This window comes from Heptranchias perlo, chromosome 10, assembly GCF_035084215.1.
Source record: "Heptranchias perlo isolate sHepPer1 chromosome 10, sHepPer1.hap1, whole genome shotgun sequence".
Classification (NCBI taxonomy): Eukaryota; Metazoa; Chordata; class Chondrichthyes; order Hexanchiformes; family Hexanchidae; genus Heptranchias; species Heptranchias perlo.
Window position 1 is genome coordinate 44,947,446 of NC_090334.1, and position 16,453 is coordinate 44,963,898.

General features: G+C 39.8%; 1 protein-coding gene across 3 annotated transcripts in view; it reads right to left on the bottom strand.

The window, feature by feature from the left end:
* cdkn3 (cyclin dependent kinase inhibitor 3) overlaps positions 1 to 16,453 on the bottom strand; it is a 33,453-nt gene that overhangs the window by 15,937 nt on the left and 1,063 nt on the right. For 2 of the 3 annotated variants that reach the window (XM_067991594.1, XM_067991592.1), the window contains exons 2-6: positions 16,259 to 16,383; positions 11,842 to 11,924; positions 6,688 to 6,743; positions 3,913 to 3,957; positions 3,165 to 3,387 (exon numbers count right to left, since the gene is read on the bottom strand). In XM_067991594.1, coding sequence (XP_067847695.1) covers positions 3,165 to 3,387; positions 3,913 to 3,957; positions 6,688 to 6,743; positions 11,842 to 11,915 — 398 coding nt within the window. In that variant the 5' untranslated portion in view covers positions 11,916 to 11,924; positions 16,259 to 16,383. The remainder of the gene's footprint in view (positions 1 to 3,164; positions 3,388 to 3,912; positions 3,958 to 6,687; positions 6,744 to 11,841; positions 11,925 to 16,258; positions 16,384 to 16,453) is intronic. The other variant, XM_067991593.1, reaches the window with a different exon arrangement.

Consider the following 16,453-nt stretch of genomic DNA (forward strand, 5'->3'; position numbering starts at 1 on the left):
CTTCAATTGTGGGACTCCAATATATCACCCCATACCATTCGAAAGAGGCCAAAATGAGTTTTCCACTGGGAACATAAGAAATAGGAGCAGGAGTAGGCCATCCGGCCCCTCGAGCCTACTCCGCCATTCAACAAGATCACGGCTGATCATCTATCTCAATACCATATTTATGCTCTCTCCCCATACCCCTTGATGCCTTGTGTCCAGAAATCTATCTAGCTCCTTCTTAAATATATTCAGTGACTTGGCCTCTACAGCCTTCTGTGGCAGAGAATTCCACAGGTTCACCACCCTCAGTGAAGAAATTTCTCCTCATCTCAGTCCTAAATGTCCTACCCCGTATCCTGAGACTGTGACCCCTCATTCTAGACTCCCCAGCCAGGGGAAACATCCTCCCTGCATCCTGACAGAATTTTATACGTTTCAATGAGATCCCCTCTCATTCTTCTAAACTCGAGTGAATACAGGCCGAGTCGACCCAATCTTTCCTCATACGACAGTCCTGCCATCCCAGGAATCAGTCTGGTGAACCTTCGCTGTACTCCCTCTATGGCAAGTATATCTTTTCTTAGGTAAGGAGACCAAAACTGCACACAATACTCCAGGTGTGGTCTCACCAAGGCCCTGTATAACTGCAGTAAGACATCCTTGCTCCTGTACTCAAATCCTCTTGCAATGAAGGCCAACATACCATTTGCCTTCCTAACTGCTTGCTGCACCTGCATGTTTGCTTTCAGTGACTGGTGTACAAGGACACCCAGGTCCCTTTGTACATCAGTATTTCCCAATCTATCACTATTTAAATAATACTCTGCCTTTCTGTTTTTTCCTTCTGAAGTGGATAACTTCACATTTATCCACATTATACTGCATCTGCCATATATTTGCCCAATCTTGGGTAAGGAGACCAAAATTATACACGATACTCCAGGTGTGGTCTTACCAAGGTCCTATATAATTGCAGTAAGATATCTTTACTCCTGTACTCCAATCCACTTATAATAAAAGGCAAACATACCATTTGCCTTCCTAATTGCTTGCTGCACCTGCATGTTAGCTTTCAGTGATTCATGTACAAGGACACCCAAGTCCCTTTGAACATCAACATTTCCCAATCTCTCACCATTTAAAAAATACTCTGCATTTCTGTTTTTTCCTACCAAAGTGGATAACTTCACATTTTTCCACATTATATTCCATCTGCCATGTTCTTGCCCACTCACTTAGCCCGTCTATATCCCCTTGAAGCCTCTTTGCATCCTCCTCACAACTCACTTTCCCACCTAGTTTTATGTCATCAGCAAACTTGGAAATATTACATTTGGTCCCCTCATTCAAATCATTGATATAGATTGTGAATAGCTGGGACCCAAGCACTGCTCCCTGCGGTACCCCACTAGTCACAGTCTGCCAACCTGAAAAAGACCCGTTTATTCCTACTCTCTGTTTTCTGTCTGTTAACCAATTCTCAATCCATGCCAGTATATTATCCCCAATTCCATGTGCTCTAACTTTGTTCACCAACCTCCTGTGTGGGACCTTATCGAAAGCCTTCTGAAAATTCAAGTACACCACATCCACTGGTTCCCCACACCCCCCCCCCCCCCCCAATATCTATTCTACTAGTTACATCCTCAAAGAACACCAATAGGTTTGTCAAACATGATTTCCCTTTCATAAATCCATGTTGACTGCCAAATCCTATTATTTTCTAAGTGTCCTGTTATCGCATCCTTTATAATAGATTCTAGCATTTTCCCTACTACTGATGTCAGGCTAACTGGTCTGTAGTTTCCTGCTTTCTCTCTTCCCTCCCTCCTTCCTTCCTTAAATAGTGGGGTTACATTTGCTACCCTCCAATCTGCAGGAACCATTCTAGAATCTGTAGAATTTTGGAAGATGACAACCAATGCATCCACTATCTCTACAGCCACCTCTTTCAAAACCCTGGGATGCAGATCATCAGATCCTTGGGATTTATCAATTTTCAGTCCCAGGAATATCCCTGCGTTTTAGAGGCAGGTGAAGAGGAACAACAAAATGAAGACAGACTGGTCAAGCAACATGGCACCAACTCACTGACACTCCCACTCCAAATTATATAGGCCAAAGTGCTCCTACTTCCAGCTAACCAAGAAGTAGTACTTTGCACAGAAATGAACTGAGTTTTATGTGGTCAAAGAGTGTTTAACTTTGCACAGAAATATTCACCAAAAGATAGCAACAAAAATGTTCACTATGTATAACTATTTCTTACCACTACATCTCCATTTGTGCCAGCCAACTTACTCCTACTACTACAACCAGATGCTCCTCCCCAATGTTAAAGGCCTGTGAGTGGCATGGACACTTCCCTCAAGTGCATTGCATCCCATGAGAGTTGAAGGTACATTGTCCTTTTCAATGAGGTGTCCTTAAGAATAGCAGTAGCCCCTGTGGCAGGAAATGTGAGTTGACAGAATGGTTTTGAGTAAAGATGTTGCATGAGTGTTATCAGACATTTCCCTTTGCATAAGAGACCCCAAGATGCTGACACAGAAAGAGTATGATTGTGCCTTCACTCACCTCCTTACCCATCAGTGGTAAAGGATGTGGAATGGCAACAGATCCTTGACTTACCGTAGACACACTTGTGAGATCATTGAACCTGTTCCTGCACTACCCCGATCGCTTGGAGGCCAGAAGAGACTTCCTTTTTGAGGGCCATCTCTGCTTAGACCCAGATAAGACCTTCCTCCTCTGCCTTCCTTTGGCCAGAAGCACTTCCACTGCTGCCTGTGAAAACATGGGGGCTTTGTGCCCTGCAGCAGACCTATGTGACACTGTGCAACAACTAATCATTCAAATCCTACAGCAGCAGCATGCCATTTCTCACCCCAAATAGGCAAGCTCCTGATCAGAGGCACTAACAATACAGCAGCTGTTCCAGAATAGTCTAATTAGGCTAATGCTGGAAACTTCGGTGGGATTAGTGCTTGTGCAGTTGTGGGTGGAAGTCCTGCCTCACTACAATTCTGATGGCAATCACATCCAAGAGGAAAATCTGGGTTATGCTATCACTACTTATTCCTTACTGAGATGCACAGTAACTTGCATTTGCAATTGATTTGCCATAAAAGAAAGTTTTATTCAAGTTCACGATTAGCAGCAGAAATGCCACCTACTGGATAAGGGTCCTTCTGTCATTTTCCAAGCAGATTCTCAACTCTTCCAGAATTTTCCAACAGCTAGCAATATCTGGAACACTTCCATCAGGAAAAGGATAGTGATACACCATGAATCCCTGTTGCTGGTACGATTCCAGTAAGCCTGGAACCCTGTATTTCACCATTTCTCCTTTGGTACAGAACACAAATACATCTTGTATGTTGTGGCTCTTGAGCTCCTCTGTCAATAGTTAAAGAAGATGGATACTATGAATTATATACTTTACTAACTCTACATAAGCTATACATGTTAGAGGCACTGTGATCCAACAATAGAATAGACAGTGCAGATTGCAGGAGCTACTGCCTTATCTAAAATGGTAATTTAAGCAAGTAAAAGAACACTGCAGTTTGGTGGAGCTCTGGTGTGTTGATGCACACACAAAGACACGTTTCTTATTTCAGCTCCCTTTGTTGGTAGAAGAAACAAGTCAAATATGAGCTGCTCTCCTGCATCATTCTAGCACTAGGTTACCTGCAGCATTAACAAAAGCTTGAGAGCAAAACACCTGTGCACCCTCTTAACCAGGAAAGGAAAAAAAAATCCCAAAATAAATGTAAAGGAAATAGTAAAGAAGTACAAGGAAACTTTGGGCTTTTGGACCACTCCAAAACCTAAAAATTCAGGAGAATATTATCCAAAATGGATACCTTCCTTGAACCCAAAAACAGACTCATGCCATACGTATATATAAATATGCATTACCTAAATCTTTTTGAAGGTTTCTTCTTACATCTTTAAATTTACAACCTGTTTAAATAAAGTAGTTTAAGTATTTGTGTGAATCTAGGATATTTAAAAGGAAGCGATATTTAATGTAGGACATTCCAATGGCTGTACATCATTATTTTCTTTCAGAAGAGTCAGACCAAAAAAAAGCCATGATTAGTTAAGGCCTGTCCCAAATAAAAGAAAATAATAACTACAATGTCATTATTACAACACTCTTACTTGATTACTAATAATCCCATCCACTAAAATATAGCATTATATTTTTCTATTAAAATCTTGATGGGAAAACTATAACAGCCTAACAGCCAATGCATCTGGCTACTTGCCTCTTCTGTTGCATGCTGCACTGCTGTAACCAAGGGCTTGCAAATTTTTCTTGAGCACTGGAAAAAAGTGAGCTTCCTGCTAAATTCTTGTATTGTGTAGCTGGACAGGGGCTTTGGAAGCCGATATTGTATTGGGAAGGACAAGCAAGATTGGGGCCGAGGAGACTGAAGGACCCCTTGTGAGACCAGGAGGGAGCATTCGTGCTCCTCCTGGCCCACAGGATTCCACAGAAAAAGTGATTTGAAAAAAAAAACTTACTTTGGCCTCATGCAGGCCTCCTAAATCCAGAAGTTAAAATGCCGGTGTAAAGTAGGCCCCCCACTTGCCTGGGGTGGGCAGCCCTCCTGTGCCTGAATTAAGGTAAGTAAAGATGGCAGGGAGAGGGCGGGAATCTGGCATGACCCCCCCCCCCCCCCCCCCCACCACCATCTTAATTCTGCACCCGCACCATTCCCGCTGGGTAAGGAGATTAAAATCTACTTTAAGTTTGAATTGCGCCCCCTTGTGTTTGTGTTTATTTGCTATATGTAAAACTGCTGCTGAACCAAGTTGAACAATTTGTATATAAAAATTCAATAAGAGTGTGCTAGCTGCTCTTGAATGCCAGCATTCACAGCTACCTTTCACATCACGTACATGGTAAGTGTTAGTGATGATAAAATAAAAATATGATTGATGCAAGGTTTCAGGGCATCAGCAGATTAACACCCATGTTTGAATTCAGCCAAAAGTGATAGACTTTGATCCTGTCAGTTGTAAAGGTCATCATGGGCAATCTACATTGTGCAAGTCCACAGCGTAAAACTTCCTACAAATTTGCAAGCTCACTCAAAAATACCCCAAAGGTAGCTTGTGTGAAAAGTGGGAAAATGCACACAAGTAAAGTGAATGTGCTCAGTTATTGTTATTGTACATCATTGGGTCAGAGTACAGCATCTAGCCTATCTCTCTGCTTCTTCCAAGTCATACTCCATGTCAATGCCCCAGATTTTCCTGGGGACTTACGCCATTGATTTACGTTGTAGGAACCCTTGAACGGTGCAAAAGAAACAGGAAATTATGAAGAAAATGACTTACAGCATTAATTATGCCACTCCATATTTTCCTGGGACTTTTGCGCTGCTCCATTTTTACCCTTGCCAGTTAGAAGGTAATTATCATAACACCACCTCCAATAAAATCAATGACAATCATTATTTTCCTGCATTTAGGCTAGTTTTCATGCCGCTGCCACTTAGACTTAAAAATAGTGGCGCAGGTGGCCTGGCAGGGGCGTGATTTATTGCTCTAAGATCGGTATGAAAAATGGAGAGTCAAAATCAATTTGTATTCCATATTGTTATTTATCCTTTAATCAGAAGCGTGGTGTTATAATTTTGTGATGGTGACTATTCTGGGAACATTTCACCTGCCTCACATCACAAAGGGACCAAGGCAGTTTTTACTCATTTGGTTATTTAGCAGAGTCATTTTTCTTTATCTTTATGACATAGGCCTGTGATTATTTTAGCAGAACCTCAGTGTTTAACACAAAGCACGATTATAGATTAAAGTTTATTTAAGAAGTTACACTTGGACAGAAAGAAAGAACTTACATTTATATTGTGGCTTTCACGACCTCAGGATGTCCCAAAGCGCTTTACAGCCAAAGTAGTACTTGTGAAGTGTAGTCACTGTTGTAATGTCGGAAAACGTGGCAGCCAATTTGCGCTCAACAAGGTCCCACAAACAGCAATGAGATAATGACCAGATAATCTGTTTGTGATGTTAGTTGAGGGATAAATATTGGTTAGGACACAGGGGAGAACTCCCCAGCTGTTCTTCAAATAAAGCCATGAGATCTTTTATTTCCACCTGACAGGGCAGACATCTCAATCGAAAGACGGCATCTATGACAGTGCAGCATTCCCTCAGTACTGCACTGGAGTGTCAGCTTAGATTATGTGCTCAAGTCTCTGGAGTGGGACTCGAACCCATAACCTTCTGACTCAGTCGAGGGTGCTACCACTGAGCAAAGGCTCCATTCACTTAAACCCTCCTGCAGTTCGAGATGGTGAATGTGCTGTCATTTCAGCTCTTAGATTGGTGCTGAGTGCCTTAAACGCTGCTAAGCTTGTTGTGGCATATTCTAATTAGAAAACCAGCAAAATTTGGAGCAAGTTAGCAACAGCGAGATTTATGGTGTACATCTCACCATTACTGGAAAATCTGGGTCAATATCTCAAATTCAAGAAGAAACAGACCATTTTGTTTAATCAACAGGTTAGCAAAGGAGCTTCTCTTAAGAATTGTTATCATGTAGGAGGGAAATTCTGGGAGATTATGGATGTTTCATCACAAGCTGAAATACAGAAACATTACTGCAAACTCTACTTGGAAGCTAAATTTCCTTAATTGGTGAGAAAAACAAAAATGGCTTACCTGGTAATGCACAGATTCCAAGGAGCTGATGGCAGTTCACCACAGATAAAGCCAACCTATTAAATATATAGCAGAATATTTCTACCTATATTTCAGCAAGTCAACTGTATCCAGACAAAACTGGCACTTTCAAAATTAAGCATGTACTTTAACATTCAAAATAAGACAATTGATCATTGTTACAAAAGGAAAGCCACTCTATGAATGCCTTTAATCCAGTGTTATGAATTTTGGGTCTGGCTTCGATATTCACAACCTTGGATTATTGTTATCAATCTCTCCCGTAAGTGGAACTCGCTATCAGGAGTTACTTTCATTACCCAATATCTAAACGTACAATAACAATAGGGATGGGGGTCGCAGGATTGTAACAATTAGACTTCCTTGTTATACAAACTGGACATTGTCATCCTCACCTAGGGCTGAACTAGGCACAATTTCTAAATAGTTGTCCATCTTGATCAGGGAGCTGAATTGGTCTTGCAATGTCCACGGAAGGGTACCAAATTGGCAATTGTTTCCTTTATTCCTCCTCCTCCTCAATGGGCGTCTGTAGGTATTTCAGTGGAAGGAAACCACACTGAAAACGGTGCAGGTAGACTGCATGGAAGTAAAGGCGTGTTACATATCCCGCGCAGCATGGAGTATGAAACCAGGCTCGTTTTGAGATTCTTTCTTGGGATAGCAGGTCATGTTTGAAAATTCTAATTGCATTTTGAGAAAATCAAAGCAAGATAAAAGGAAATGCAATAGATTTCATGTATATGAATTTTCAGAAGGTGTTAAATAAGGTGCAACGTAAGAGATGTATTATGAAGATTAAGGTGCATGGTATTAAACATAGGAACAGGAATAGGCCATTCAGCCCCTCGTGCCTGCTCCGCCATTTGATAAGATCATGGCTGATCTGTGATCTAGCTCCATATACCTGCCTTTGGCCCATATCCCTTAATACCTTTGGTTGCCAAAAAGCTATCTATCTCACATTTAAATTTAGCAATTGAGCTAGTATCAATTGCCGTTGGCGGAAGAGAGTTCCAAACTTCTACAACCCTTTGTGTGTAGAAATGTTTTCTAATCTCGCTCCTGAAAGGTCTGGCTCTAATTTTTAGACTGTGCCCCCTACTCCTAGAATCCCCAACCAGTGGAAATAGTTTCTCTCTATCCACCCTATCTGTTCCCCTTAATATCTTATAAACTTCGATCAGATCACCCCTTAACCTTCGAAACTCTAGAGAATACAACTCCAATTTGTGTAATCTCTCCTCGTAACTTAACCCTTGAAGTCCGGGTATCATTCTAGTAAACCTACGCTGCACTCCCTCCGAGGCCAATATGCCCTTCCGAAGGTGCAGTGCCCAGAACTGCTCACAGTACTCCAGGTGCGGTCTAACCAGGGTTTTGTATAGCTGCAGCGTAACTTCTGCCCCCTTGTACTCTAGTCCTCTAGATATAAAGGCCAGCATTCCATTAGCCGCCTTGATTATTTTCTGCACCTGTTCATGACACTTCAATGATCTATGTACCTGAACCCCTAGGTTTTTAACTTTTTACCATTTAGAAAGTACCCTGTTCTATCCTTTTTTGATCCAAAGTGGATCTCACATTTGTCTACATTGAATTCCATTTGCCACAGTTTTGCCCATTCACATAATCTATCAATATCCCTTTGTAATTTTATGTTTTCGTCTCCACTGCTTACAATGCCACCAATCTTTGTGTCATCGGCAAACTTAGATATGAGACTTTCTATGCCTTCATCTAAGTCGTTAATAAATATTGTGAATAATTGAGGCCCCAAGACAGATCCCTGCGGGACTCCATTAGTCACATCCTGCCAATGTGAGTACTTACCCATTATCCCTACTCTCTGTCGCCTTTTGCTCAGCCAATTTCCTAACCAAGTCCGTCCTTTTCCCTTGATTCCATGGGCTTCTATCTTAGCTAACAGTCTCTTATGTGGGACCTTATCAAATGCCTTCTGGAAGTCCATATAAATAACATCCATTGACAGTCCCCTGTCCACTACTTTAGTCACCTCTTCAAAAAATTCAATCAGGTTTGTCAGGCACGACTTACCTTTCACAATTCCATGCTGGCTCTCCCTGATTAACTGAAAATTCTCGAGGTTTTCAGTCACCCTATCCTTAATTATAGACTCCAGCAATTTCCCCACAACAGATGTTAGGCTAACTGGTCTAGAATGCCCCGGTTTCCCTCTCTCTCTTAGAAAGCGGAGTGACATGTACAATTTTCCAATCCAGAGGGACAGTTCCTGAATCTAGAGAACTTTGAAAGATTATAGTTCGGGCATCTACAATCTGCTCACCTACTTCCTTTAAAACCCTGGGATGGAAACCATCTGATCCTGGGGATTTGTCACTCTTTAGTGTTTCTGTTGCTTTACTTATGTTAATTTTATTGAGTCCCTGTCCCCGATTCAATATAAGTTTTCTTGGGATTTCCGGCATACTATCCTCTTTTTCTACTGTAAATACTGACGCAAAGTAATTGTTCAACATGTCCGCCATTTCCCCATTGTCAATGACAATATCCCCACTTTCAGTTTTTAAGGGGCCAACACTGCTCCTGACCACCCTCTTTTTCCTAATATAACTAGGATAGTTCTTCGTATTGGTTTTGATATTCCTTGCAAGTTTCTTTTCATACTCTCTTTTTGTAGCTCTTACTATCTGTTTTGTGACCCTTTGTTGATCTTTATATCTTTCCCATTCGCCAGGATCTGTGCCATTTTTTGCCTTTTTGTATGCCCTTTCCTTATGTCTTATACTTATACTGTCCCTTACATCTTTAGTTGTCAATGGCTGTTTTTTTCGGCAAGTAGAGTTCTTACCCCTCAGGGGTATAAACCAGTTCTGTATCTCGTTAAATGTTTCTTTAAACATTTCCCACTGATCATCAGTCGTTTTACCCATTAACAGATTTGCCCAGTTTACTGTGGACAGTCTCTGTCTCATCCCATTGAAGTCGGCCTTACCCAAGTCTAGAATATTAGCAGCTGATTCACTTTTTTCCCTTTTAAACATTACATTGAACTCTATCATGTTATGATCGTTATTGGATAGATGTTCACGCACAGTTAAGCAGTTAACTAAATCTGGTTCATTACTCATTACTAAATCTAGTATGGCTTGCCCCCTTGTTGCCTCTAGGACATACTGCTGTAGAAAACTATCCCGGACATACTCAAGAAATTCACTACCTTTCTGACAGTTGGTAGTCTGCTTTTCCCAATCTATGTGAAGGTTAAAGTCCCCCATTAAGACCACTATGCCTTTGTTACACGCTTGTCTAATCTCTGCATTTATACAATCTAGCACTTCAGAGCTGCTGACAGGGGTCCTATACACAACTCCCACTATAGTCTTAGATCCTTTCCTATTTCTCAATTGAACCCATAATGTCTCTGTTGGCTGCTTACCTCTCGTTATATTCTCCTTTATCATTTAAGTGATTTTATCTCTAATCACTAGGGCTACTCCTCCCCCTCTTCCATTTTCCCTATCTCTCCTGTAGACCTTATAACCCGGTATATTTAGTTCCCAATCCTGACCATCCTGCAGCCATTTCTCAGTAATAGCTATCATGTCATACCCTCCAATTTGAATTTGAACCTGTAGTTAATTTAGTTTATTCCTTATACTCCGTGCATTTGTATATAGAACTCTTAGTTGGGCCACGCACCCTAGCCTGACCTTCAGCTTTGATGCTGGGTTAATTGCCTTACGCCTTCTGGTTTTCACTATATCTGTATTGCCTAAAGGGGATGTTCCACATGTCTAGAGGGAAGACAAAAAGGACAGAAATTAAAAAGTAGTGTTAAATGGTTTTTCCAGATTGGTTGGATGTGGGTCGAGGTGCGCCCCAGGGATATGTTATCTAACTGCTTTTGTTTTCCATTTATATAATGATTTGGATATATGCACAAGAGGAATTATATTGTTTTTTGATGATACCAAATTGTGAAGAAGAATGCAGGAAATTGCAGTAAGATGTGGGCAGAAAGAGGGCAGATGCAGATTTTTGGAAAAAGGTGAAGGAAGTATAGCAAAAAGGGAAAATAGTAAAAGAATGGAGGAACAGAGACATCTAGAGATGCAGATACATAGAACTTTAAAGTTGGGAGGGCAGGTAGAAAGAGCCATAAAAAAGGAAAATTAATTCTGGATCTTATATATAGGGGTATTGGACATAAAAGCAAAAAAGTGATGTTAAATATGCACAAGATATTGATTAGGCCAAAGTTGAAATTTTGCATTCAGTCTAAGCACTTCATTATAGGAAGAATTTTAGAGGCATGGAAAGGGTACACTGAAGATTCATTAGAATGATAAGTTATAGTTATAAAGAAAAGCTCAAAATGGAAAAGAGATAGTTCAACAAAATGTAATAGAGGTTTTTAAAATTATGAAATGTTTTGAATAGTGAAAGATTGCTGCCATAGTTTGGCAAATCAGTAACGAGGGCACAGACTCAGGATCATCTTTAGAAAAATGAAGGCAGGAAGTCGAAAAAATGCTTTTAAACAGGGTTATTAGAACATGGTATGCTTTGTGATAAGTGGCTATTGAGGTTGAGACTATAACATCATTAAAAAGGATAAGTATTTGAAGATTATAAAACGATACAAGAAAACGGCACTCAAATGGGATTAGAAACTCCAGTTGAAGAGCTAGCATTGGCACAGGCCAAGTTATCAATGTTGGGATCACCCATTGTCAGTGAGTCTTCAACTTTCACTAAAGTTATTGAGTCCGCAGCACAATGAAGAAAGTTTATTTCTGTGCTGCAAGCTCCCACCTTTTGTTTGTAGTGAAGATAACAATGATGAAAGTTAAGCAAGTCAGTGGAATTATTAAAAGGTACTTTTGTTAAAATTCTATTTGAAAGAAACTTACTGATTTTTAAGAGTGTGCATTCATTACCGTAAAAACTCATGGAACACATGAGATTAAGAGGCCTAAGATAGTATAGCAGTTACACCTTCCTGTGAAAACAGAATTCTATTGCCATTTTCTCAAATGTTAGTGACATTCCAGCTAACTGAGACAAGTGTGTTATATATCAATTTGTTTGTATAGAAAACAACTATAACAGCAAAATATGAGCAATTAATCTGCTGCAGATACTTACCACGATACCTGTAATGACAATTGGTGCTCTTCTTCAGTTTCCTCATCTGAAGAGTCAAATTCACTTGTTCTCATTGTGCCAGACTAAAAAAAAAATAACCTGATGCTTTTCTAGTAGTTAACTGCAGTGTAATTTAGTTATCTTAATAAGAGAAAAATTGTCAAAGATATTAAAATATTTCTACTTCACACTCACTAACACTACCACACATTGCCTCAATCAGAACAGGATCTCCTGCAACAGTATAATCATGACTATTTTAAATGCTGAATATTGTAACAAAACTATTTGTTTCCCTACATTTGTTCATTTTCTAATGCAGAAGAGCAATCTGCATCAATAAAAGTTTTAACAAATGCTGGTCAACTCAATTGAAAGTTGATTTTCTGGCGTACCAGAATAGGATTTTCTGCAATGGCATACATTCTGGTAGGTGCGCTATTCTGTATTTAACAGTGCAGGTAAACCTAAAATTATAATCTTGATCAGATTCAGTTATTACCTATGCATTGACAAAGAGTCTACCAAAACGATTTCCACATGGTACAGAAGGAGACCAATCGGCCTATTGTGCCTGTGATGAATCTCTCACCAGATTGCTCTACTTTAATCTAATTTCTATTCTCTTTGCCTGTACCCCTTAATACAACAACAATTGCATTTATATAGCATCAATAATAGAACCTTTAACATAGAAAAATGTCGTAAGATGCTTCAAAGAAAAGAAAAGGAGCCAGCACAAAGACTTTGCACATAGACATTAGAAGTTACAACATGGAAACAGGCCATTCGGTCCAACCAGTGTCAACATTTACCCTCCACGCAAACAAATAATTCTAATCACATTTGCCCACTCTGTTCTCTTATTCCTTCAAACCCTTTTTCTACATCCACCTATCCAATCTAATCTTGAATGTTGACATTTCAAAGCCTCACAACTCACTGTGTGAAGCAGTTTCTCCTGCCCTCTGTTCGAAATCTCTTACATTTAATCTTGTATCTACAGTCCTCGTTCTTGACCCCTAACTACTGGAAACGGTCTGTTTTTATTTATCCTGTCCCATCCCGGTGGGACTTGATGATGAAAGCCATACTGCCACTGCCATTTGGATAGGATACTTGGTGAAACATGTAGTTTGGTGGGGGAGGCTTGCTTAAGGGGCAAGGGATCATTGACTATAAATCAGGTTTCTATCTTTCTTTGAACCATTGAAATTTACAGCACAAAAGGCTGTAAATTTCATACCACCGTGCATGTGCTGGCTCTATGCTAGTACAATCCAAAACTAATCCCACTGCAGCGCTTTCTCCCTATAGCTCTTCCTTTGCTTCAAATATTTACCCAGTTTTCGGTCAAAAGATGCAATGGTCTCTGCCTCAATCACTCCCTGTGGCAAAACATTCCTTGCTCCAATAATTCATTGTGTACGGAAATTTCTCCTAACCACTCAATGAAAATTTTAAATTAATGACCCCTCTTTACTGTCACCCAAACCAGAAGAAATAGTCTTTCCCTATTCACTATCAAAACCTTTCATAATTTTAAAAACTTCTACTAAATCATCTCTTAACCTACTCTGCTCCAGTGGAAATAGTCCCAATGTCTCGGGTCTCTCCTCACAACTATAGTTTCACAACCTTGGCATCCTGCTTAATCTACCCTGTACTTTAATGTTCTTTCTATAATGGAGCACCCCAAACTGCAAATAGTACTCTAACTTTGGCCAATGTTTTGTACAAATTTATTCTTACTTTTTTACTCTTGTACTCTGTGCCCCTATTTATAAAACCTAAAATGCTGTTGGCCTTTAAGGCTTTATCTACTTGTTCATTGCAAGGAATTATGTATTTGAACTTCTGGGTCTCTGTTCATCCACAACCTTCAGCATCTTTCCATTGAGTGCATACTCCCATTCTTTGTTTTTCCTCCCAGAATATGTCACCTCACACTGATGCACATTAAATTGTATCTGCCACCGGTTTGCTCATTCAATTAACCTGTTTATGTCTTCCTGAGGTCTTTTACAGTCCTCCTCAGTTTGCCAAACCTCCTCCTCCTCCTCCTCCTCCTTTGGGGTTGTCAGTAAACGTCCCACAACAGTACTTACTGTTGGGGTACACCACTTCCAACCCTTCTCCAATCTTAGCAACTAAAGGCAGAGAAACGTTTTGCTTCCTATCCATCAACCAACTTTCTAACCATGCTGCTACATTTCCTATTCTACCATACAACTGAATTTTTCTAACAAGCCTCTAATCGAACACTTTCTGAAAATCCATAGAAACTACTTCTACTACATTCCCTTTACCTACCCAGTTACTTTTTCAAAAAACTCTACTTGGCAAACACAACCTGCCTGTAACAAATCCATGCTTGCTGTCCTAGATTAACCCACGCATTTCTAGATGCTTGCTAATTTTATCTTGAATTATGGATTCTAAGAGTTTGCTCACAACCGACATTAGATTAACTGGCCTTTGGTTACTTGGTTTATCATTGTCTGCCTTCCTGAACAAAGGTGTTACAGTGGCTTCTCGCCGGTCCAATGAGACAATTTGCATATTTAACAAGGCTTAAAATTATGGCCAAAGCCGCTATTATCTCCTTTCTGATTTTTTTTCCACAGCCATTGATACATACAGTCAGAGCCCAGTGATTTATCCACCTCAAGTTCTGATAAGTGTTTTAGAATCAATTTTTTTCTAAAGGTTTCTCTGACAATTGTTCCATTTCCTCCTCTACTACACCTACATTCTCAATTCCAGCATCAGGTGGCAAATGTAATTTAATGTGGATTAGTGTGAGGTGACACATTTTGGGAGGAAAAAACAAACAAACAATTAGAGTATACATTCAATGGAAAGATGCTGAAGATTGTGGATGAACAGAGACCCAGAAGTTCAAATTCCATTATCATTTGTAAAAACCAATGCAAAATATTTATTTAATATTTCTGCCATACCATCATCATCCTTAACAATTAGACACCCTCCTTCATTCCTGAGTGGTCATACCTTCTCTTTAAATATTTTACTTTTGATATGCTTATAAAAAAACAGTATGGGGTTTTATATGCTCTGCTAGCCTTTTTTCTTCTTTTGGTAAAGCACCATATAAAATATTTTTAAAATTTGTTCTTGGGATGTGTGCTACACTGACAAGGTGGTATTTATCGCAAGTTGCCCAAAGGACATTCAGTGTCACACAGGTAATGGGGGACTGGACCCATCCATAGGCCAGATCTGGTAGGGATGGCAGATCCTACTTTGAAGGACATTAAATAATCTGCTGGGTTTTTAATGACAATCTGGAAGCTTTTATGGTCATTTTTCTGGTGTTAGCCCATGTATTACCAGATTTACTGAATTCAATTTCATAACATGTCATAATGGGTTTTGAACTCTGGGTTGCTAGCCCAGTACCATAAACATTTTTCTACTGGACACTTTTTAAGTTGGCAGTAGAGTGACTATTTGACTTCCCACAATCTGCTGAACAAATAGATATACTTAACAACAGATCATTCGGTAGCATTTTCACCCAAGAGGCAGAAGATAGTTAGTTCAAGTCCCAGTCACAGAATTGAGCACGTGATCTAGGCTGACATTTTAGTGCAGTACTGCATTGTTGCAGGTGCAGTCTTTCAGGGTAAGCGTTAAACAGAGGCCCTGCTGTCCTAGCCAACATTCCTTTCTCAACTATCACCAAAAACAGATTAACTGGTCATTAATCTCATTTCCTGTTTGTGGGATCTTGATGTGTGCAAATTGGCTGCCATATTTGCCTATATAACAGTGACTACACATCAGAAGTAATCCATTGGTTACATAGCACTTTGGGCTGTCTCAAGGATGTGAAGGCCATTATATAACTGCAATTTCATTCATTCTTTTAAAAACAAATCAAATTTCAAAAGTAAGTTGGCTATATACTGTCAGATGAATAGACTTTATGCACTTGTAACCTAACACTTTTTCTATAGGCAATACACCAATCATCTTAGAGCCTCAACATCATATCAGTCTCTCTACCTGACTTGGAAGCTAAGTTGAGTAATATAGCTTCCAATTATCCTTATAATTAAGAAAAGTTTTACATTTAGCCGACAGCTGTAGTCACACATGTTAAATGTCTGTCAAACTTGCACTGGATTGACTAAAATGTTAAGTTGGCTATGCTGATTCACTCAAATATGGACAGAAAGGAAAAGCTACCCAAACCAGCAACCGACAGAAACACAATCAATTAAATCACTCATTTTTTTCATCCTCTCAATTAGGAATCAATGACAAAACAAACAAATCAAACTGCTCAAGCAGCTTTTTGAGAAACTGTTTTCGGCTGCTATTCTTTCCCCTCACTCAAGTATAGAGTTAATACAACGTAAAAATTTTGAAAAGAAACTCCCAAACTTACCCAATATAAATGATAGAAATGTCTGCAAGAAGTGCCCCCCACCAAAGACCTGATCCTTTCTCTGGGGTTTGATTTCTGCTTCAATCCCAGGAAATTTTGCTTGGGGTGCTGAAGAATTCCAGATCCTGTTGACAAATTCTGTGCATGAGAGAAGTGTATCATGGGAACTTATAGGTTTCACCCTGCATCTATAGA